This window comes from Arachis hypogaea, chromosome 6 (assembly GCF_003086295.3).
Source record: "Arachis hypogaea cultivar Tifrunner chromosome 6, arahy.Tifrunner.gnm2.J5K5, whole genome shotgun sequence".
NCBI classification, from domain to species: Eukaryota; Viridiplantae; Streptophyta; class Magnoliopsida; order Fabales; family Fabaceae; genus Arachis; species Arachis hypogaea.
Genome location: NC_092041.1, coordinates 85,397,171 through 85,421,687, shown reverse-complemented (window position 1 = coordinate 85,421,687; position 24,517 = coordinate 85,397,171). Strand labels below are relative to the sequence as shown.

General features: G+C 31.2%; 2 protein-coding genes across 10 annotated transcripts; both read left to right on the top strand.

The window, feature by feature from the left end:
• Positions 1–11,474: 11,474 nt before the first annotated feature.
• LOC112696819 (uncharacterized) lies at positions 11,475–21,380 on the top strand. Of its 8 annotated transcripts, XM_072197209.1 has the most exons (16): positions 11,475–12,147; positions 12,360–12,418; positions 12,767–12,826; positions 13,187–13,245; positions 13,606–13,664; positions 14,026–14,084; positions 14,482–14,540; positions 15,221–15,337; positions 16,143–16,275; positions 16,367–16,438; positions 19,682–19,861; positions 19,982–20,249; positions 20,388–20,484; positions 20,629–20,750; positions 20,882–20,967; positions 21,165–21,380. In XM_072197209.1, the coding sequence occupies exons 10-16, from the start codon at positions 16,412–16,414 to the stop codon at positions 21,171–21,173; spliced, it is 789 nt and encodes a 262-aa protein (XP_072053310.1). In that variant the 5' UTR covers positions 11,475–12,147; positions 12,360–12,418; positions 12,767–12,826; positions 13,187–13,245; positions 13,606–13,664; positions 14,026–14,084; positions 14,482–14,540; positions 15,221–15,337; positions 16,143–16,275; positions 16,367–16,411; the 3' UTR covers positions 21,174–21,380. The 8 variants fall into 8 exon arrangements, with proteins under 8 accessions (XP_072053310.1, XP_072053314.1, XP_072053309.1 ...); XM_072197213.1 differs by lacking the exon at positions 15,221–15,337 and having other exon boundaries at positions 19,742–19,861; XM_072197208.1 differs by lacking the exon at positions 15,221–15,337.
• Positions 21,165–22,812, top strand: LOC140172833 (uncharacterized). Of its 2 annotated transcripts, XM_072197207.1 has the most exons (5): positions 21,165–21,297; positions 21,419–21,562; positions 21,804–21,933; positions 22,081–22,281; positions 22,395–22,812. In XM_072197207.1, exons 2-5 carry the CDS (start codon positions 21,462–21,464, stop codon positions 22,701–22,703), a joined length of 741 nt encoding a protein of 246 aa, XP_072053308.1. In that variant the 5' UTR covers positions 21,165–21,297; positions 21,419–21,461; the 3' UTR covers positions 22,704–22,812. The 2 variants fall into 2 exon arrangements, with proteins under 2 accessions (XP_072053308.1, XP_072053307.1); XM_072197206.1 differs by having other exon boundaries at positions 21,419–21,933.
• The last annotated feature ends 1,705 nt before the right edge of the window (positions 22,813–24,517 follow it).

Sequence of the window (24,517 nt, the reverse complement as noted above, 5' to 3'; positions counted from 1 at the left end):
TTTAATTTTATTAATACGTTTTAAAATATTATAAACATTATAGTATCTATGCACTAAAATGATCTATTGTATTAATATTATGATATATGATTACAGATGCATTCTTATTCATATTATACTGATAATATTTCAGGGATAGTGCTCCTTATTTATTTGTATTTTTTTTTTACAAAAATATTATTTATATACTAAAATCAACCACTAAAATCAGTCACCAATATATTTATGTATAAATACATATATAGTTTAATTTATTTTCAATGTGTATTTATTTGGTGACTGATTTTGATGTATATTTACGATAACTTTTTCTTTTATCATACTATATGGCTAAATGCCTAAATTTAAAAACAGTAAACAACTAAACGGGCTAATCAATGACTCGAGAGCAACACCAACGATTCCTTCGACGACAACATGGGCTACAAGAAATCCTGTTGGAGCAAAATTAGGGCAATCAAGAATTGGGAGAGTCGTATACACTATGCATCTACCAGCTATGATATCAGGAAATAAATCACCATTGAGAGTCGAGTTTTCGACTGTAATGTTGAAGGATCCGATTTGATCCGTTATGGAATTGGCCATGTCGGTTAAATTTGTGCCTTGTCCGCATGACAAGGTTACATTCACACCAGCTGCGCCGTCGCTACTTCCGCCGTTGCAGGGCACCTGACCGCTAACTCGTACTTCTTGAATCAGAGTTGGACTTAGATCTTGAGCATGGCCTGTTGATGCTGCGGAAGCTAGCAGCAGCGCAATGAGGAGCAAGCATGGCGAAGAAGAAACAGCAGCAGCATTACTTTTCATTATCATCGGCATGTATAATACTGAAAGTGCTCAGTTATAGAGCAGTATGGAGTATGGACTTGGAGCTGTACGTATGCCGTTATTTATAGAGCATTCAATAGTTATTTATTTCTATAATTGTTGGATTAAAATCTTTAGATCTCAACGATTATTGTCAATGGAATGAAATTTTCTGGTTACTATAATTAAAAAAATAAAAATATTCTTTTATAGTAACTAATAGTGAGAAAGTATTTAAATGTATTTTTTATCGAAAAATAACAATAGAACAAATAAAAAAGAGAAAATAAAAAATAAAAAATTGCTTAAGAAGTAAAATAATCTCACTAAATGCAACTTTCAAAGTAAAAGATTCGATGGTTCTAAAATGTTTGTATCATTAAATGATCCCATAAAAAAATATATTTTTTAAGTTTTTAATAACGGTTAAATAGTTTTTATTTAATTTTAATTAAATTAATTCTTTATATATTATTTAATTATAAAATTTATTTTTTATAAATTATTATTTTATTATTCATCTATCATATTTATTAATAATAAAAAATTAAAACAATAGCAAATTAGATCTTCTATTAATTGTGGTAAATATTTTACAATCTTAATCGATCATAATTTTATCATTGATCCGTTATATACGTATTGGATTGGAAAAATCATGTTTGTTAGAAATTCAATCGATGGGATGCACAAATCAATCGATTGAAATTGAAATTTAGGTTTCCCAAACTTCAATCGATTGAATTTTGCGAGACATGTGGAATTTTTCTTATACAATAATCGATTGGTCATACTACCCAATCAATTTAAGTCTTCAAAGCAATATAGATTTTCACAATTCAATCGATTGGTTGTGATATCCAATCGATTGAATTGTGCAATCGTTATATGTTACGCTTCTCTAAATTTTTTTGTTTGTAATTAGAAATTATTATTTTATTATTCATCTATCTTATCTTTAAAATTCTATCTTCAATTTTTAAGTTTTTATTTTGATTTAGATACTCTAATATTATCTTTTCTTTAATATTAAGATTATAGATTGGTGAATAATCTATCAACAATTACTCAATCCTACAATTAGAATGGTTTATCAATCTGATTATCAATTTTTTCATTGTTTTTGTTCATTGTTTATCCATCTACTTAATATCCAATTTTTGTTCATTGTTTATCCATCTCTTTAATATTCAATATTTGTTCATCATTAATTGATAATTACGGTTGGCGATAGAAATCCAATCAATTTTTTTCACTGTAGTGTTTAGAAAACAATCCATTGTTTTGATTACAAAATCAAGATTAGTGAATATAATCTCTAATTTTGCAATTATTTGTTTCGATTCTTTATTCATAAAATTGATTGTGTAATGAAAAATATTTTTTATCTTTTAATAATGGATTTTTTTCTGAAATAAAATTAAAAAATATTATTTTCCAAAACCCAATTTTTCAACTTTAATTTTTCAAATACGAATCTTTTTTATGCAGAGCAAGGCGAACTTCACTTCAAATTCTAAAAAAATGGCTAACTCAAGTTATTAAGTTTCACAATAGACAATGGCAACCATTATTATCGTCCCCGGAATATATAGGAGTACACAAGAGTACACATGAATAAGTCTTATTTTTATTGGAAAAATAATGATATTTTTATTTATAATGAAAAAAATTCTTGTTAAATATGATTTATTTCCGTGTATTTATATATTTCTCAAATTGTTTTGATGATTTCAATCGATTGGGTAATACGACCAATCGATTGAATAAAAAAACTCCACATGCCGTGCAAAATTCAATTGATTGTGTATCAATTCCAATCGATTGAAGTTTACGAAACTTGAATTTCAATCGATTGGTTTGTGCATCCAATCGATTGAATTTCTAACAAACACGATTTTTCCAATCTAATATGTATGCAACGGATCAATGATAAAATTATGATCGATTAAGATTGCAAAATATTTATTACTATTAATGGAAGATCTAATTTGTTATTGTTTTAGTTTTTTATTATTAATAAATATGATAGATAAATTATAAAATAATAATTTATAAAATAAAAAATAAATTTTATTTAAATAATATATAAAGGATTAATTTTTCATTAAAATTAAATAAGGACTATTTAGCCGTTATTAAAAAACTTAAAAAACATGTTTTGTTATGGGACTATTTAATGGTCCAAACATTCTGGGACTATCGAATCCGGTGCCAACTCTCAAATTCTTTTCAAAGTAACGAGAGCTCCACTTAGTGAGTACGAATCCTCATTACTGTCTTTATCATGATGTCTGCCACTTTGTTTGCACCTCCCAAGATCAACTAGAGGTCAACACGTCATTTTCAAGATATGATGCCTTGGATTTTTAGCACTAAAGGATCAACAAAACCAGAGTTATCTTAAAAATTATTGACAAGAATAAGGATATTTACACAATCTATTTTACAAATAACATCTCTTTAACCAAAGTCCCAGGCTAGAAGATATCATCTCCAAATAGCAAACAACTTTTCTAGTAGAAAATTATGACTCTCGATCATTTTCAAACAGCCTCGTTGCCAAATTTCATTCCAATCTCTACTAACACAGACAAAACCAACACGATCATCCGTACCAGGACAACTTGCATCATAATTAATCTTAAAAGGACCCACTGAGGGGATAATCCATGAGCCACTAATGGTAAAGGAGATAGAAACTCGTTGCGACTCAAAAAATTCCAAAGCTCCTTTTCCAAGGATAAAGTCATACTAGTAATCTTATTCAGGGGCCAAGACTCGTGTGGATGAAAGATCTCATTATTCCTGGAATGTCAAATTCACCATAGACTAGAAAAGAATCTAAAAGGACGATATTTGCTATGAAGCAAGAACTAGTTCATCAAATCCAAAAGTTGACTAGAAATCTCCAAAGACTGCCAAACTAGCTGAGCTTTCAGACAATTCCGAATACAATAACAATTTATTCCTGACCAAAAAACATCACGGACAGCTATCCGTCAGTGAGATGTCTCTCCTGAAACGAAAAGCAGTAGTGGGCAGAGCCTCCCTAAAACAAAGCCAGGCCAAAAAATTATATTTTTCTGGAACAAGCTGACACCAAAGCCAAAGTCAATTTTTTTGATCCTCCCAAGCAAACTTCTTTTTACTGAGTCACAAGTAATCACTACGAGAGTTATAAACCTTTGACATTGTACTAGACCAAAGCCATCCTACTACTGAACCTGCTTACACATCCGGATTATAGAAAAGAATGTCGCCTTGCAAAAACTTGTTTAGAGGAGAATAGATATTTTGAAGGTATCACTGTCCAGATGACCAAAGATCTAAGATCCAGATATTCGAATAAAAAATGTGAACATAATTCATCTTATGACAAAGCTGTCCCTCTTTTCTCCAATTAGAAAACCAAAAGTTCTGGTTTAGATCCCTAATACACCAAACAAAATCATCCTTTAAGAGATCCCAAGTTTTCCATATACTCTTCCAAACATAAGAGTCTGTCTTTCGAGATTGACTGAAATAGTCTCCGAGAGAGAAACAATATTTTTGTGCCAATAATTGAATTCATAACTTATTTGGATGATGAAAAAATTACCAAACTAGCTTTCCAAGAAGAGAAATGTTAGTACAAGACATATCTTGAATCTCCAAACTACCAAACTTTTTAGGGGTGACTAACACCTTCCAACTAACCAGATTCATGCATCTACCATCAGCTTGACCTTTCCAGAAAAAGCTCCACACGATAGATTTTATCTTATTGAATATCTGTTTAGAGAAGAAAGATACTTGCATGCGGTAAGAAAGAATTACAGCCACTGCTAAATTGATCAAACATAGTCTTCCCGCCTTGTTAAGCAATCTCCCTTTTCAGCTAGCCAGCCTCCCCCTGAATCTGGTCTAGAACATCATTGAATGTTGTTCGCGTCACCTGAGAGTGACTAAAGGTAACCCCTAGATACTTGCCCAAGTTTTGGAGGAATCTGATGGATGATACCCCAATAAAATTTTCTTTCCTTGTCGTTGAGACATTCTTAGAGCATAGCGCTTTAAATTTGTCCACATTAACCTTCATCTCAGAGACTCTGCAGAAGTTATCCAAAGCAACCATTATATTTTGAACTTGCCGTTTTCAGCTTTATAGAAAAGAAGCAAATCATCGACGAACATCAAATGAGAAATTCTTGGACCCCCTCTAGAAACAGCAACCGGCGGCTTCCAGAAGCCCCTATCGACTTGATGATTAATAAAGTAGGACAATCTCTCCATACATAACACAAATAGATATGGTGACATCGGGTCTCCTTGCCTGAGTTCCCAGTTAGGAGTGAAGCTATTTAATCTCCCGCCATTCCTCAGGATAGACAACGAAGAGGCAGTGACACAACGCATAATCAAATTGATTGTAGGGTAAGAAAAGCCAAAACTCAACTCACAAAGGTATGCTTCAAAAACCTCCAATCAACTTTGTCATAGGCTTTTTTTCAGATTAATCTTAAAGGCCAAAGTGTCTTTCTTGGACTTCATTTTCTTCATGAAGTGGAGAACCTCTTGCGTAATAATGATGTTATCAGGGGTTTTTCTTCCTAGAATAAAACTTTTTTAAAGGGGCCTAACAATGTCTGTGAGATGAGGACGAAGTCTATTGACCAGGACCTTCATTATAACTTTGTAAACTACATTACAGAGATTGATAGGTCAAAAATCCTTCATAGAAATCAGGGCTTCTACCTTCAAAATAAGAATTAGAAGAATTTTCATTATTATCAGATCAATATCCATACCAGAGAATGCTTGACTAACCATAGTCCAAACATCAAAACCAATAATCTCCCAATATTCTTTGAAGAAAAAAGCCTGAAACCCATCAGTACCCGGTGCCTTAAAAGAATGCGTACTAAAAATAGCCAACTTAACCTTCCTCCAATATAATTGGCACTATAAGGTTACAACATGCATCCTCATTCAAGGAAAGAAGTGGCACTTTACCAAGACATCCCAAATCCACATCCTCTTATTAGCGGAATAAGCTTTTAAAAAGGGACTCAACTTCCTTGAAAAGGACATATGGATTTGTTTCCCACACCCCAATATGGAGAAAGAGACCATGAATTTTGTTATGCTTCCTTCGCACTAGAGTCTGAACATGAAAGAAATTGGTATTTCTATCCTCGAATTTTACCCACTGCTCTCTGGATTTCTAAAACCATAGAAGTTTCTCTTACACAAGAGTGTTATTGTAATCCTCAATCAACTGTCGCTCTTTTTTTTTTTGCATAGAAGAATCTTCCATCACTTCTAGCTGCTTCGGTAGAAAATTAATTTGGTGCTCCAACTCGCTTTTTCTAACAAAAATATTGCCGAACACTTTAGAATTAACTTCTAGAGAGTTCTTCTACACTTCTGAATGCTTGCCATGCACCTGTCTATAGGCAGACCACCACGATTGAGTCACAATATCTCTATACCCCGGATGGGTAGTCCAAGCCGCAATAAACTGGAAAGTTCTATTCACTTTCGACTGGGGCTGCCTTTTACAACGAACTAGGATGGGACAATGATTAGACTGAAGTCTATTTAGTATTTTTTGCATAAGCCTCAAGAAATAGAGATAACTATCCACTATTGATACAAATTCGGTCAAGCTTTTTCACTACCTCAACATAATTTTCACCCTTCTGTACTAAGAAAATTGTCTTTCGATAGTCTTTAAGTCAAACAGATTGCTATCCCCTAATGAGGCAGCAAACCGATCTGCGCGTCGACTCAAAAAAAGACAACTCTTAGATTCATGAGAGAAGAAGACTTCATTAAAATCACCAAGAATGATTCATGGCCCACAAAAATATGAAGACTAAGTCACAAGATAATTCCACAGAAAAAATTTGGTATTAAAATGAGGACTAACCATAAATACCACTTCACCTCTAAATTACATTATCTAACTGAACCTCCACCACAACACACTGATCAAAAGCATCTACCCACTTGCAGCAAGCATCCAGCATTGTAGAAAGGAATCAGATACCCCCTTATGCCCTGTTTCCTCTACTGTACGAATAGAATGATAACTAAGCCTTTTTCTAAACAGTTTCAAGTGTTGAAAATGACAATGAGTTTCAACCACAATAAAAAAGATAGGTTTAAATTTCTTAACAAACTCTTTGGATTCACCCCGACTAACTTATTAGATGCAACTCTAATGTTCCAAACTATTATACTTAAACTATCCATAATATAAAGATAGAATAATAAAACAGTAGTGAATATAAAATTGATTCACCAACCTCAAGATGAGACTTAAATCACAGGACAGACTCCTTTATCTCTGCCTTTCCTCGTTGCATCATTTGACATCGGAATTTCTATTCCGGTGGTACTGCTGCTGTAGCAACCTTCGTGGAAGTGTCCACCACCATGATTCCATTCTTCTCTATCGGCGAACTCTGCAAGGATGACAGTCTTGACCATTTTTGGAGGGAGGAGCCGCGGGGCGTTGGGGTCTAGTGAGAACACATCTCCATCTTCACACGCGGCCAATGCTGTTGGAGCATGGTTCAAGATCCGATCTAAGCTCGTGAAGAAGTGGACCCGTTAACAAGAGGAGCATGCAACATGGGCCTTACTTTTCTATCCAAACCTTTGCTTGAGTATTCCCTTCATTGGGCCTTAAAATTTTGCTTTTGGCCCAACTTATATTTTTTCTTCCTTAATACTTGCTCAAATCCCAGCCACCTCTTCATTCCTGCATGCCTCTTCAACGTGAACCTCATGCAACTTATTAGCCAATGAATCATCATTCATTAAGTGCTTGTTTGGGCACTATTAAATCGATGAAAAAATATTTTTTTTTTAGTGTGTTTGGCAAATTTTTAATAGTAAAAATAAAAGCACTAGAAAAATTAAAAAATATCTTTTTCTCTTAAATAAAAGATGTTTTTCACATAATAAATGAACAAAAAAATACTTTTATGTTATTTACCTAAACATAATTGATAGATAAAAATATCTTTTTATAGAGATATCCAAACATAAAATCACTTTTATTTTTGTAAAAAATTTTTTAAAAAAATATTATTTAAAAAAATTGAGAATAGTGTCCAAACAACCCATAAGTCCGTGATCCTCGCCAACAACCATGCCTATCACAACATCATCTGTTGCATTTGATTTTTGAATTTTTTTATCATTAATTGGCTTTGACTTTTTACTAGGGGTGTTCACGGTGCAGTTTGGATCAGTTTTGAGTCAAAAACTCATCCGATCCGAATACTAATTTTACTTGCAGTGCGGTTTGGATTGGATGATCTTTCAAAAAAATCCGATCCGATCCGATCTAATTTCAAGTGGTTTGGATTGGATTGGATTTGCGATTTTGTATATTAAAAAAATTAAATACATATAACAAGTCTCAACATCAAATCTTAAATAATATAGGTCAACAATATTTTAAAAAGTCAACAATAACATAACAATAGAAATAAAATTATAGGTTAGTTAAAATAAATAAATAAATAACATTTTGAACATAAAATATTTATTAAATAATAATAATGCATAAATAATATAAAAATGTATAACAAATTGAACTTGTTATAATTATAATTGTAAATATAATAATAAAATAATAATATTATAGCACATTGTGCGGTTTGGATTGGATTGGATCGGTTATAAAAAGTAGATCCTAAATCTTATCCGATCCAACGGTTTACAAAAAATAGAATCCAATCAAATCCGAATTAGTGCGGTTTTAATCAATTTTCGGTTTAAATTGAATTGGATGAGCGGTTTAATTTGGATCGGTTTGGATTTGAGCACCCCTACTTTTTACTAACCTTGGTCTTGGTGGTGTCAAGATCAACACCCTTCCCTTCCGTGGTGATTCTACCCAAGCATTGTACCTTATGATGGCCATAATGTGCACAAGAAGCACATATCAGATTTAGACCTTCATACTCCACTGCATGAGTTATCCCTTCCATAATAATATTCTTGATCACCGGCCATTTCAGATTTATTTGAACACATGCATGAGCATATCTCCTATTCTCTTTGCCAATTTAGTGGCCATGTCTACTTTGATCGGAACACATGTCGCAGAAGCAATACGCATCACAGCCTACTCTTAGTAGCACCAGATTGGAAGTCTCGAAACCCGAATCCATACAAATGTCAACCTAAAGGACTTGGCCAAAAGTTTATATCTCATGGTTTTACAGCAACATAATTCCCCGTTATCAACCACGAGCCACCAAGCATGACTTTATCACGATCATCAGCATCAAATTTCGCCAAAAAATGCCCAAATCCCACGTTTAGAAAATCTAAGCCACTTTTGATGCGTCAAACCATCTGAAACTTATGTGAAAGAACTGTGTAACTGTAGTTTTTGTCCAAGATCTTGACCACTAAGGCATCTTTATAAGGTTCCGTCAAAAGCAGAGTTTTGCCTCTTTTGTGAAGCTAACAAACAAAGGTTAGGAATCACTCTGCTTATCTATGACTGTCGTTATACCATCCCCAGATAGAAATCCTATAAGTGCAAAGGTCTTAGATTTCTTTGCACCAATAACTTTATCTCTAAAGGAGGTCTTCAAAGCCTTTGAAAAACTCTTTGAGAAAAACTCTCCTTAATACCGAATGCACATCCATCCTCACTCTTCTCCTTATCTCTTTCGACGGCATGACCATCATCCTCTCTATGTTTCGCCCTCAAATTCTTACTCCCGTTCTCTCCTTCGATTATTTTCTCTAGAAGAAAACTATTAAAGTATTCAAATGTATATGTTTCTGATGTAATAACTGTCAACAAAACTTTTAAAAAATACTTTTATAATTTTTAATTAGAAAAATAGAAAGTTAGAGAATCAACTTTTAAGTAGTAAATATTAGTTAATTTTTTGTTAAGATTTATAATTTAATGATTATATATATAAATTAAAATTAGTCATTAAAATTAGTTATTAATATAAAATATATATTGTAATATAAAATATATATTGAAAATGAGTTAGTTAAACAATATATATATTTATACATAAATATATTAATGGTAACTAATTTTAATGTACAGATAGTATGTTTGTTATAATTTAAAAATTTAAAATTTAAGATAAAAAATAATTTTTAAAAATTTTACTGATATCATTAAAAAATTAATTTTCTGATATTACTCTTATAAAAAAAACCCTAAAAATTGGATTTTTGTAGCCGTAAAAAATGCTTAATTTTCCTTCAGTATGGTACACATTAAGCAATCCATTTTCTTTGAACTCTATGAACTCGAGCCTTTTCCTAGTACATTAGAGTCAAGTAGAGTAGGAACTAGCTAGGAAGTGACCTTATGAGTTAATTCATCAATACAAATTGTAAGTTAATTCATCGATAAGTTTCACCATATTAATCTGTTGCGCCATATTTCATAAAACTTGTAAGCAACATCATATTTTATCATACTTTTTTCCTTAGGTCGAGATCATATACCTTTATTTTAATATATTATATTTTAAAAATATAAGTAATTTACTGACTATATATATACATATATATATATATATATATATATATATATATATATATATATATATATATATATTCTCAAATTTTTTAGGTTTGGTTAACTTAATTATATAGATAATATAATACAATTGAATTGTTTATTGACGCAACTATTTTTAGATAAGTTGAAAAATATTATTTATTATTAAAGCTCGCCTAACCTCAAAAAATATGGAGGAAATCATTTTGGCTAGAACCTAGAATAACTTCACCAACTTGGAAAGTCAATGGTTTAATGTAGCAGAAATTATTAATAGGTAGTTTGAATATTAGTAAATACGCAAAATAATTCCTGAAATTGTATCTCAAATTGACTTTTAAAATTTCAATTAACATAATTTAAAACCTTCTAAATTTTTATTTGCGACTCACATTAGCCTTTGGATTTATCTCCGTTAATGACGAGTTGAGTCGGCACATTAAGTTGTCAACTTGTCATAGCATACTTATGAAAATGTTGTCGTTTTGCGAGAGTGAAGAAATTACATAAAATGACCTGTGAAAGATAGGCAAAGGTAGAGTAATAATCGAAGGGTTTTTGTGAAAATTCACTTTAGGAAAATATATAATTTAACCGTTAGGAATGTGATGTTGCATTTTTTTTGTCTTATTCACAAAGTCACAACACGGTATTTCTATTTATATAGAGTGGTAACTTAATTTTTCCTGTTCATCGTTAACAGAAATGAACCTAAGAACTAACATAGTCACGAATTAAAATTAAGAAGTCCATATTGATCTAATTCAAGTTTAAAAATGTTATTTGTACATTAAAATCAGCCATTAAAATCAATTACCAATATATTTGTGTATAAATACATATGTAATTTAATTTATTTTTAATTTATTTAATGTACATATAACATAACTCATTGAAGTTTTGAGTCAATTTGAGGCACAACACAAATTTTAAAAGTGATTTTGGACAGTCACTTGTTTGAACATACATGAAATTTATATACCAATAGTATTCCCGTGGAATCATATCCGACATGTCATTTTGTGGGAATTTTGATTTTTGTTAAATAGAAAATTTTTCATTTCTCTGGGCCCCACAGACAGCTCATAATGAGTTGTTCTATGATATGTTATTTTTTGCCTTTTCTCTATCTTCTTCTCTCTCATTAAAACCCCAATTCCGCTCTTCTGTATTCCCTAGATTAACGTTTGTTTGCCTCTTCCCTATCTTCTTCTTCTATGAAATGTTATCTCTTGTCTTTTCCCTATTTTCTTCTTCTCTCTCATTGAAACCCCAATTCCGTTCCTCTGTATTCCCCAGATTAACGTTTGTTTGCCTCTTCTTTCTCTGTTTGTTCGGATCGGTGTATCCAGCTCCGGGATCTTTCTCGTGCTTTTTTTCTCTTTCGTTTTATCTCTGTTGTTTCTTATTCTTCCTCCTCTTCGTCCTCCCATGGTTTCTCCGTCACGGGCGACGCTTCTTCTGTCGGTGGTATCCACAGCCTCATGGAGCGTTAGTCTCTCGCTCGACCGCTCGGACTCCTTGGCGATTCCATTTTTGCAATGAAGATGGAAGTTAATTCGTTGGGGTTGTTTTGGATCTCGATGGCGCCAAGGATTCAAGGGCTGTCAATGGTAGTCGATTGACTCCTTGGCGATTATATTTTTCCACTGAAGATGGAAGTTAATTCGTTGGGGTTGTTTTGGATCTCGATGGCGCCAGGGATTCAAGGGCTGTCAATGGTAGTCGATCGGCGAGGTGGTTCTGGTCCCTTTTTTCAGCTCGCAGAAGAACTATAGGTCATAGAAGAGGTGGCATCCCTTCTTTCGTTTTTTCCTTATTCTTCCTTCTCTCTGTTTGGAAGAGGATTTTTATTTTAAATCACTATTTTGATTCTTCGTGTTTTATGATATTTCTATTTTATTTTTTCTGTTTGAAAATTGTTGGAGTTTTTTATTTTGGTTAATTTTGAGTTTTATAATTTTCTGCTTATTTTTTTAATTGTTTTTTTCATTGATATTAGGTTGAGGCCAGAGTGCAGAGTGCAGAAGTCTTGGGGAAGTTTTTTGTTGTGTTATTGAGGTATTGGTGACTAAGTTTTCTTTTTAGCTCAATTATGCCATCATTTTTTAATTAATGTGCAACTGATTGATTTGGACTATTTGCTACTGATTTGATGTTGTACATGTCAATACTGCTGTTTGTTAATTTGCTACTGATTTTGGTTATTGCTTACCTAGCTTACTGAGCAATTTCATGTTGAATGGGTCTTCAACATCTCTATTGGTAGTTAAGTTTTGGGTGGACACTTATTAGCTGCTGGGTTCCACTATTTTCTGTTTCAAGATCGTTAGAGTTTTTTATTTTGGTTAATTTTAAGTTTTATAATTTTCTGTGTAATTTTTTAATAGTTTGTTTCATTGTTATTAGGTTGAGATCAGAGTGCAGATTGCAGGACTCTTGGGAAAGTATTTTGTTGTGTTATATAAGGTATTTGTGACTAAATTTCCTTTTGAGCTCAATTGTACCATCATATTTGAATTACTGTGCAATTGAATGATTTGGACTATTTGCTATTGATTTGATATTGTACACGTCAATGCTACTGTTTGTTGATTTGCTACTGAATTTGGTTATTGCTTAGCTAGCTTACTGACTAATTTCATGTTGAATTTCATGTTGAATGTGTCTTCAACATCTCTATTGGTAGCTAAGTTTTGGGTGGACACTTATTAGCTGCTGGGTTCCACTATTTTGTGTTTGGAAGTCGTTAGAGTTTTTTATTTTGGTTAATTTTGAGTTTGATAATTTCCTGTTTAGTTTTTTAATAGTTTATTTTATTGTTATTAGGTTGAGACCAGAGTGCAGAATGCAGGACTCTTGGGAAAGTATTTTGTTCTGTTATTGAGGTATTTGTGACTAAATTTCCTTGTGAACTCAATTGTGCCATCATTTTTGAATTACTGTTCAATTGAATGATTTGGACTATTTGCTACTGATTTGATATTGTACATGTCAATACTACTGTTTGTTAATTTGCTACTGATTTTGGTTATTGCTTACCTAACTTACTGATCAATTCCATGTTGAATTTCATGTTGAATGGTTCTTCAACATCTCTATTGTTAGTTAAGTTTTGGGTGGACACTTATTAGCTGCTGGGTTCCACTATTTTGTGTTTCAAGATCGTTAGAGTTTTTTATTTTGGTTAATTTCAAGTTTTATAATTTTCTGTGTAATTTTTTAATAATTTGTTTCATTGTTATTAGGTTGAGATCAGAGTGCAGATTGCAGGACTCTTGGGGAAGTATTTTGTTGTGTTATTGAGGTATTTGTGACTAAATTTCCTTTTGAGCTCAATTGTGCCATCATTTTTTTAGTACTGTGCAATTGAATGATTTGGACTATTTGCTATTGATTTGATATTGTACACGTCAATGCTACTGTTTGTAGATTTGCTACTGAATTTGGTTATTGCTTAGCTAGCTTACTGACTAATTTCATGCTGAATTTCATGTTGAATGGGTCTTCAACATAAACTATTGGTAGCTAAATTTTGGGTGGACACTTATTAGCTGATGGGTTCCACTATTTTGTGTTTGGAAGTTGTTAGAGTTTTTTATTTTGGTTAATTTTGAGTTTGATAATTTTCTGTGTAATTTTTTAATAGTTTGTTTCATTGTTATTAGGTTGAAACCAGAGTGCAGATTGCAGGACTCTTGGAGAAGTATTTTGTTGTGTTATTGAGGTATTTGTGACTAAATTTCCTTGTGAACTCAATTGTGCCATCATTTTTTAATTACTGTGCAATTGAATGATTTGGACTATTTGCTACTGATTTGATATTGTACATGTCAATACTACTGTTTGCTAATTTGCTACTGATTTGTGTTATTGCTTACCTAGCTTACTGATCAATTTCATGTTGAATCTCATGTTGAATGGTTCTTCAACATCTCTATTGTTAGCTAAGTTTTGGGTGGACACTTATTAGTTGCTGGGTTCCACTATTTTGATTCTCTATGTTTTAAGATAAATTCTATTTTATTTTTTCTGTTTCGAAATTGTTATTTTTTTATTTTGGTTAATTTTCAGTTTTATAATTTCCTATGTAGTTTTTTAATAATTTGTTTCATTGTTGTTAGGTTGAAACGAGAGTGCAGAGTGCAGAACTCTTGGGGAAGTTTTTTATAAAATTATTGAGGTATTTTTGACTAGGTTTTCTTTTGAGCTAAATTTGTGTGTGACAATTTATGTTTTGGTTGTAGATGTGGTTGGTTTATTGGTTGTTTGTTCCTGTTAGATTAATATTACATCCGCCTCAGTTTACCTTTAGAGTTTATGTTTTTTCCAAAGTGGCTGTTTGATCTTCTATTTTTTGTATGTATCTTAATTTGAACGGGTTTATTGTGTCTGATTTTTGGTGTTATTGTAACCCTCAATCTTATGTCTTTGTTGGTCTTTGGATTTTTTTACACTTGGGGGTTTTGTCTTGATGTTTACTTGGATATCTGTTTCTTTTTTCTTGTCATTTTTTTCCCTCTTGACTGTTTCCCGTGGTAAAAAATAAAATTGTCTGTGTGTCATATTGGTTGAACTTTACTTTAAATCTGCTATTGTGTAATTGTACTAATTTTGTATGTGATATTCATTTAAGTGAATATGTGAAGAAGTGGGTTTTCTTTTAGTGCTAATTCTATATATGTTCTGGATTTGAGTGTTAAACAAGTTCGAAGGTGCATGTTATTATTTACTTTCATAGTCACTGTGGTTAATGGTGTGTTGATTTTGATTTTTTTTTTCTAATGGTTTGAACTGTTGCTTTGTATCACTAATAGTGTGTGTGTGTGTGTGTGTGTGTTTTTTTTGTTCCGTTCTTACGAGGTTGAGACCAAAGTGTAGAACTCTTCATGAAATCAAAGAAGTATTACTTTGTTCATCCAGATGAACGCCTCTTTTATGCAGATGATTTGAAAGAATCTCGGGTTTTAGATTTTTCAGGTGTTTTACTTATCGTTTGTTTGTTCTTTTTAGGTTAATATTAATTCTGTTTATTTGTAATTGTAGATGTTATCTTCTTTTCTTAGTGGTTGTTTGATCTTGCATTTGTTGTATGTATTCTAATTTGAGAGGGTTTATTATGTGTGGTTTTTTGTATTATTGTGAGTATCAGGTTTATGTCTTTTTTGATGTTTTGATTTTATTTGAGAGTTGCGATTTTTGTCTTGATTTTTAGTTGTTTGTGTGTTTCTTTTGGTGTGTGTTAGTTATGGTTATTGGGAAGGTATTGTGTTGCATCCACTTTTTTAGATGTTTACAAGTTCTTGTTTTGAGTTGGATGATTTTTCAGTGTTTATATTGGTTATATTGTTGATTGTGAAGATGACCATTACTTATTACTCCTGTGGTTTGCTTTTTTTAGGATTGTAATTTTTTTTTTTTTTTTGTTGGTACTTGGTTCTTTCCGCTTGGATAGTTTTGGGTAGCTGGAAGAACGGGTCTTGCAAGGAATTATTTGAATTTTATTTTGAATTTATTACGGTGTAAATGTGTTTACTTTTCTTCTTTTGAATTTTTGTTAGTTTGTTTTTTATTATTTATTATTTTATACCAGTTAAGTATTTTATATCTTTTAATACTTTGATTGGTAGATTGAGAGGTTGACGAAGGATATGGTAAGAAAAATTATTTGAAGGTCAATGGTGTTAGTCTTCCATTGTTCATCGTGTATGGTGTTTTTATGGTAATGTATATATTTTGGTGTCTATCTTTTTGGTTGTGACTGTGTTGTTTTGTGGACGAACAGATTCGCTTCACTCCCGTAACCTTGCTCACCTTCTCAGAGAATCTCTTTTTTCGCTATTATACTCTCTCTTGTGTTTCTGTCATCTGCTTTAGTCCAAATTGTTGCTGTTGTATTGCTGTCTCAGGTGGTTAAGGTGATGTATTTTCTATATATTCTTTGATATTTTTGGGTAGATTACTGATATTTTTTAATAGAAAATTGATATTTATAGTTGTTTGTTACAGAAATTGTGTATTGCTTACGTGGGTTACTGAGGAACTTCATTTTGAATGGGTCCTCAAAATTCTCTATTAGTGGTAAGTTTTGGGTGGACATCCATTAGCTGCTGGGTTCGGAGAAAAATGTTCTAGGACCACCTTAAGTTAAATAATTTTTCTTTGTATATTTTTTTTAGGAAAATTGTTCAAACTTTGATACAATGAAAGAATCTTGTGTTATTCTTTCTTACTATTCAAACACATTGTGTTCTGATGATTGTTGGAGTTTCCAGACTTTGTTTGTATTTTAATTTCAATTGATTTCCTTATCCATTTATATGTGTTCTTGATTTGACTGGTATGCAATTTCGAATGTTCATGTTACTTTTTTTTTCCACAATCACTGTGATTAATTGTATGTTGATTTTAGTTTCTTTTTCTAATTATTCGAAGTGTTGCTTTGTATTCCTAATACTGTGTTAAAACTCTTTTTTTTTGGTTTCTTGTGGTTAGTGGGTCTAATATTACTCTTTGGTCTAATACATCAATGAAAAGTTTATTCAGTTACCTCAAGATCAGAGAATTTTTCTTCTCTTTTTGTATATTTTGTATAATTCTTTATTCTCTTCTTTTTGATATACTCATGTCATTATGGTTTACTGTTTTATTCTTTTTATTTTATTTTTCATGCAGAATGATGTATTTATTTATTTTTTATAGGTGTCTCATCTTAGATATCATGATTGATGTGATTGAGAAAGATATTTGGTATTTCCAATAAGATCTATCTTCTTTTTGTTTTCTAACTCTTATATGTGTAAAATTACATTTTAAATAATTCTAGAATCTAATTCTTAGGTTCACTTGAGTGTTCTGTTTGGTATGCAATAACTCTATATATTTATATTGACTTTTGTACTCTTGTTATATGGATTTGGTAGAAGCTAATAGTCTATTTGTGGGAGGTCTATTATGAGGTAAAAGAATTCAGTTTGCTATGAGTGGGCTGTAGGGTCATTTATCATTCTATATTAGTATTAGATTTGTTGAAATGTCTCTTTTTTCAATTGAGGTAGGACTAAATGGTAACTCAATGTGTTTTCTCTCTCAAGATGAATTTAATTAATATTATTATTGTTTATTTAATTTATTCTACTTACTGTTTTTCCACATTGTTTACTTTGGAGAAATATGAGGTAGAGAAAATGTAACAAGACAGAATGAGTTTAAACAAAATTTTTTGCTGTTTGGTTTAGGGGATGAAATAAAAAAAAGGAAAAAAATGAGTTGGAGTCCATGTAACTCTTTTCTCTTCCTTCATTCGTGACTTGAAAATAGGTGGAAAATGTCACAACAATATCAAGATGAGAACTTTGTGCTTTGTTTGATAGAGTTGTTAAAATTTTTAAGTTTATCCTATTTGAAATTTTATACATCTCTCTTGTTATTTAATTTTAAGAAATACTTTTTGTTAGATAAAATATTGGTTAAAAAATTTAGAAACTTATTTATTTTAGGTTTTTCTCACCCTAGATAATTCATGTCTGTTGATTGCTTTTTATAGGTTTTGGTTGTTTGTTGTGATAGTTGATGTGATGACTGATGTGATTGAGAGGGCAGTTGTTATTTCCAAGTATAATTTGCTTTTTATGTGTTTTTACTAGATGCTATATATGTTAAATCAACTTTTTTAGTGTAGGAAGTTGGGGCAGCTTCTCACTTTTCCTTCTTTTGTGTTCTTTTAGATTTATCACTCTATATTAGTATTAGATTTGTTGAATCCTCCGTTTTTTCAATTGAGGTAGGATTAAATGGTGATTTAATGTGTTTTCTCTCTCAATATGAATTTAATTTAATATAGTTATTATTTTTTTAATTTATTTTATTCATTGTTTATGCACATTGTTTGTTTTGGAGGAATATGAGGTAGAAGAAAGTGTAACAAGACAGAATGGGTGGAAAACAAAATTTCGTACTGTTTGGTTTAGTGGATAAAATAAAAAAAATGGAAAAAATTGAGTTGGAGTCCATGTAACTATGTTCTCTTCATTCATTCATGACTTGAAAATTGGTGGAGAATGTCACAATAATATCAAAATGAGAACATTGTGCTTTATTTGATAGAGTTGTTAAAATTTTTAAGTTTATTCTATTTGAAATTTTTAAATACCTCTCTCTTGTTATTTAATTTTAAGAAATAGTTTTTGTTAAATAAAATATTCCTTAAAAAATGGGGTAACTTATTTATGTTAGGTTTTTCTCATCCTACATCATAGATCATGTGTTGACTGCTTTTCATTGGTCTTGGTTGTTTGTTGTGATGGTTGATTTGATGACTGATGTGATTGAGAAGGTAGTTGTTATTTTCAAGAAAAATTTGTTTTTTTCGTGTTATTACTAGGTGCTATATATGTCAAATCAACTTTTTTGGTCTATGAAGTTGGGGGGCAGACTGTGATTTTCTCTTCTTTTAGGTTTATTTAGATTAGATTCTAGGTATGAATTGCATCTATCTAATCACTAAGCCAATGAACTATAATTTACTTGATATATTAATATTAAATTAATATAATATATGTATAAATATACTGTTACTATCTATACTAGAACTACATTATCCAAGAAATTATATTGGATTTGATTTAATTTATAAGTTAACAATGATATTCTAACTATTTCCTATTGAATGTTATATATATTTAGGTTGAATTTTTAATTGATTTATTTGAGAATATTTTAATATTCTTTTGATGTTGCTCATCTTTTTATTTCTATCCTATTTGTGAATGATTACTCTAATTGATTTGTTGATTGATATATTTATGTTTTGTTTATTTTTTTTAATTTTTTCTTTCCATGCATCTAAAATTGTGGGATTTAGTCAGGTTAGATATGCTAATAGATGTCTTTTCCTATTCAGTTTGTTTCCAATGACTACATTATAGGTGTTTTTGGGTGTGCCTCATACGTATATGTAAATATGTTCAAGTAGATTAGATGTTAGTGGGTTTTAGGGTATACTATTCTATTACTTTATAATTATTATTATGATGATTCTATGAGATTTGTTGGAAGGTGTCCTTTCTTATTTAATTGTTGTCCAGGGAAGATAGCATAGGTGTTCTTGATTGTGATTGCTGGATATGTGTGTGATAGGTAATAGATGATGTATGCTATGTGATACATGTTTTCCCACCCTTTATTTGAGGTATTCAAATTCAAATTCAAATATTTTGGTGATTTGTTAACTTGTCTATAAAAAGGACTCCTTGGTTGTATGGTTCAATGCACCTCATTTCTTCTCTCAAATCCTTTGTTTCTGGTTTGTGTTTATCTTTTTAGTTTTCTATATTGTGTTTGGTGGTTGAGCCAATGCCTCCTCCGTTTGATTCTATCTCTAAGATCCACCCTCCAAGGGAGGCATGGAAACTCAAAGTTAGGGTACTAAGAACTTGGATTGTTTCTTCTTTTGGAAATCATGAAGTTGCAAATTCAATGGAAATTGTTCTTGTTGATGGAGATGTGAGTGGCTGTTCAATGTTGGTCTTGGGTTGATTTTATCTACGGTTTTCTTTCATCTTTTGTTTTTTTTTTTGTTACTGTTTTTTGATTTTGAAATTTGTTGTTGTTTTTCTTGTGCAGTCTAACAAAATACAAGCAACTGTTAAGAAGCAGCTCATAAATAGGTTTAAAGAGAGTATTATTGAGGGTCAAACATACCGAATGTCATATTTTAGTGTTGTTCCAAACCAAGGCAATTATAGGGCAGCAGAACATGAGTTTAAGTTGGTTTTTCTTAACCGTACAACTGTTATTCCTGTCCCTGACGATGATATCCCAAAGACATGTTTCAGTTTCTGTCCCTTTGATGAGCTCTTGAAAATGACTGAAGATTATGTTTACTTAGTTGGTAGGTTACTTTAATCTTCTTTATGCCTTTTATTTTATTTTTTTTTGTTTCAGTTTGTTGCGTTTTTTCTTGGCGGGTTTTTTATGGAAGTGTGCACTTTTAAACTGTAATTTTATTGATGTTTATCTTTTTGGGTAGATGTTATTGGTTTGCTGACTTCTGTTGGTGAAGAGAAAGAGTACGTGAAAGATGCGAAAGTGATGAAGATGATTGTTCTTGAGTTATCTTCAAAAGAGTTTGTTTTTTTCTTCCTGATGTTGATTGTGTTTTTGCATTGATTAACTATTATTTATGTTGAGCACTTGTCTTTTATTTTTTATTGGTGTTTTATGTTAAATTGTTAATGGATCTAAGTTTTTCAATAAATATTTTTTTTCAGGTTGACAATACGCTGTGCTCTGTTTGGGGAGTATGTGGATGAAGTGCATCGTTTCTTAGGTTCTGGCTATATGGAGCAGCCAGTTGTTGTGATCCAACTTGCCAAAGTTAAATTCTTTAGGGGTAGTCAATATTATAATGTTTATGCTTCCCAAATTCTTCGGGAATTTCTTTGCTTTATGTTTATTCCCTGTTTTTAACTATTTATTTATTTATTTATTTATCTATTATTTATTTAACTCGGTGTTTTGTAGGACAAGTTGGTCTCCAAAATGTTATGCATGCTATTCGGCTGTTCTTTAATCCAGATTTGTCTGAAGTCGTAGATTTTCAAAAACAGGTTATTGGATACTATCTTATTAGATAACATGTTTAGTTGATTGATGTTTTTGTTTACAGTTTTAACTTGGTTAATATAATTTCAGTTTATTCTCTTTATTCGTGTTTTAAGTTTTGTTGATACTGTTTCTTTTTTTTTCTTTTTTTTTAAAAACTGATTTTTTCCTTTTTTCCATGTAATTCTTCTGTGACGATTAGTATGATTGACCAAGGTATCAATGGAACACAGCTATTGTTTATTGCTAATGAGGGCAAGGGTGTTTTATTGGAAGATGATTTTATGCGGCTTACTAGAAGATGCATTATTGACGAACTCCATGATAACAACGAGGTTTATTGGGTTTTTTCCATGTCTTTGGTCAATTTTGACTTAGATGTCTTTTCATGAAAAATTTATATGAAGTTTATATTTTCCATTCATATCTCAATGTTTATTTTTTATATTATGATAGGAGGGGTCTTTTGTGATTTTTGGTTTTGTGAGATCTATTGTGGATGAGGGACCTTGGTGGTATTCAGCTTGTGTTTGTGGGAAGTCAATTCAGCCTCAAGATGGTGCATATTATTGTGATTTTTGTCAGCACTATGTTACCAATGTGACTCCTAAGTACCTTGTGTTTATTCCTTTATGTGTGATGTTCTTTTCTTTTTTATTTCTCTTTCCTGCTGTTGTTTATTTCTCCTTGTTCCAGTAATTATCAGGTTAGGCTGCGTACATTACAACCTTGGTTGCGGCCCTTTCCCGGACCCTGCGTTAAACGCGGGACGCTTGTGCACCGGGTTGCCCTTTTTTTTTCTTGTATTAAATTTTTTATTGGGTAATTCTTTGATGGTTAGATATAGGATCAAAATAGCTGTTGAGGATGACAATGAACATGGTGTATTTGTGTTATTCGATCGTGAGGCTGCTTACTTATTGAAAAAATCATGTGCTGATCTGTTTGGAGCTGTTCAGAAGGATGCAAATGTATGGTTTATTCCCCATTTTTTTTCTCTTTTCTGTTGTTGAGTTCAATAGTGACTGAGATATGTTTCTGCCATGTATAACTGTTTGTTGAGTGTGTATTTTGTCCTTGATTCCTCTAAGAACTATGTTTTTTAAATTATTTCACAGGTTGTTTGTGGAGATAGTTATCCTGTGATGTTCCAGCAATTGGTGGGTAGAAAATTGCTCCTTAAGATAGATACCAAGAGTGTTGGTGCAGACAAGTATTTTGGAACTTTCCATAAGAGAAGAGTTTGTGATGATGCTGCTATTATTTCCATGTTTGAGTTGCCTAACTATGATGCCGATGATGAGTGTACTCCATTGAAGGTTGCATCTACAAACTTGTGTTTTTTATTTTCTTTATTGTTTTTTAGTGTTTTTATTGTTTTTTTCCGATTGTTTTTCTTTTATTTGTTTATTTTTTTGTAAATTGTGTTTAGGATGGTAAGTTGGGAAAGATCCCTTCAACTGGGGATGAACATATTGTTGACAAGAAAGAGCCCTGTGAGGTGCTGCATGAGGGTATCACTGCTGATGGAAATTGTTCAAATATGAAGACAAACTGCAAGCCGTTGATTGATTTTCTTGGTGAAAAGGGTGCTGTAGTTCCTGGATTGGATGATATAAGTACTGAAATTGATATTGTAAGAGAGGCAAGGAAAAGTGTTGGTGATAGTGTACTTGTTGATGGGGAGTGCAGTCTGGAAATTGAGGGTCTCTTGAATAGATTTGCCTCACAGTTGTCTTAAGCTTCAAGTTTTAAAAGTTTTCATGTGTGATTGTTTATATTCTATAAATTGCTTTCAGCCTTTGCCAATGCCTAATGGATTTTCCTGAATAGGATGCATGTTTCTATAATCTATCCTATTGGATTTATGTTTTGATTTCTGCATTTAGTTATACTATTCTTCCTTTTTCCAATAAATGCTGGGTTTTTTTTCTGTTTAAAATGGTGTTTCAATTGTGTGTTCGTTAATTTTGTGCTAAAGGATTTTTTCTATTACTACTCCTGCTGGAAAGTACTTTCCTAACCTCTTCTCTGTTTTACTAATTTGACATGCCTGAAAAGATTTACAAATTAGTGGGTTAGTTGAAAACTTGGAATATGAGGTTTGAAAATTGAAACCTCCTATGTTCATTTTTTCTTCTGTAGGCAACAATTTATTAGCTAAACTATTCTATTTTGAAGTTACAATTACAACAGATATGATTATGATTATGATAATTTTATAATATAATTGATTGATTATTATTGTTTTGTGTGTGAATCATGTTTCGTACTTCTATCTTCTGGATTTTTTTTACAACAATAATGGCTGCAACTTTCAACAATAGAGGTGATTTGTTTAATGAAATAATGAATTTATGCTTTTAGTGATGTGTTGAGATTAATATCGAATGATCTTCTGCATGCAGTGCTTGATTAGTGCACCAGTACCGGAGCTTTCCAATTTTTGCAATTTGATTCAGCTACAAGTCAATTTTTATAGTTTTCAGAGGAGTTTTCTAATAGATTTGCCTCACAATTGTCTTAAGCTTCAAGTTCTAAAAGTTTTCATGTGTGATTGTTTATATTCTATAAATTGCTTTCGGCCTTTACCAATGCCTAATGAATTTTCCTGAATAGGATGCATGTTTCTATAATCTATCCTATTGGATTTATGTGTTGACTTCTGCATTTAGTTATACTATTTTTCCGTTTTCCAATAAATGCTAGGTTTTTTTTTAAATGGTGTTTCAATTTTGTGTCCGTTAATTGAAACATCCTATATTCATTTTTTCTTCTGTGGGCAACAATTTATTAGCTAAACTATTCTGTTTTGAAGTTACAATTACAACATATACGATTATGATGATGATAATTCTATAATAAAATTGATTGATTATTATTGTTTTGTGTATGAATCATGGAAGAAGTTGTTGGATATGTTTATACAGACAAGCGTTTCTATTGCTCTGGAAAGTTATAGAGAATTGAAAAGCGACCTGCTTTTTATCAGGTTTTGGATCAATTGAGTAGTTGAAATGGTATTTCGTATAAATAATTTTTTTATTGTGTTATTTTTTGCAAAACTGTGTGCTAGAGTGAAAACCACTCACTGTGGGGGGTTTCTATATATGACACTATCATGATTCTTCTATTACATTGTGTGATGCTGTTTGTTTTATTTTTTTAATTCATAATTATTATACCATTATTATAATTATATATTTTCCTTAGACTAAATTATAATTTTACTTCTCATAAAATTCAATTTATTTACAAAATTATTTTTGGAAAAAAGGGATATTTTAAATTTTCAAATATCATCTTAATTTCATAGAGTTTCAGAAATTTTATTTTGTACATGAAAATAATTCATATATCTATTTTTTTTGGTTGTGGGTTAATTAGAAATTTTAGTCTAGATTACATTTATACAATTATTATCTACATATACTTTATCTTTTTTCTTTATAGTATAAAAGTTATCCATCCGCCAAATATAAAAAAAGGGAAAAATCACTTTAAAAGATTGTTAGGAAGATTTAATTATTAAAAAGGATTTTTAATATTAAAATT

Bases quoted from the DNA above. Each gene is read 5' to 3' on its own strand.
- LOC112696819 (XM_072197208.1), top strand. From the start codon at position 16,412: ATGGGTCCTCAAAATTCTCTATTAGTG. The intron at 20,250-20,387 runs GTAGGTTACTTT...CTTTTTGGGTAG, and splicing joins AGATTATGTTTACTTAGTTG to ATGTTATTGGTTTGCTGACT. The intron at 20,485-20,628 runs GTTTGTTTTTTT...ATTTTTTTTCAG, and splicing joins CTTGAGTTATCTTCAAAAGA to GTTGACAATACGCTGTGCTC.
- LOC140172833 (XM_072197206.1), top strand. From the start codon at position 21,595: ATGTGTGATGTTCTTTTCTTTTTTATTTCTCTTTCCTGCTGTTGTTTA. The intron at 21,934-22,080 runs GTATGGTTTATT...ATTATTTCACAG, and splicing joins CTGTTCAGAAGGATGCAAAT to GTTGTTTGTGGAGATAGTTA. The intron at 22,282-22,394 runs GTTGCATCTACA...AATTGTGTTTAG, and splicing joins ATGAGTGTACTCCATTGAAG to GATGGTAAGTTGGGAAAGAT.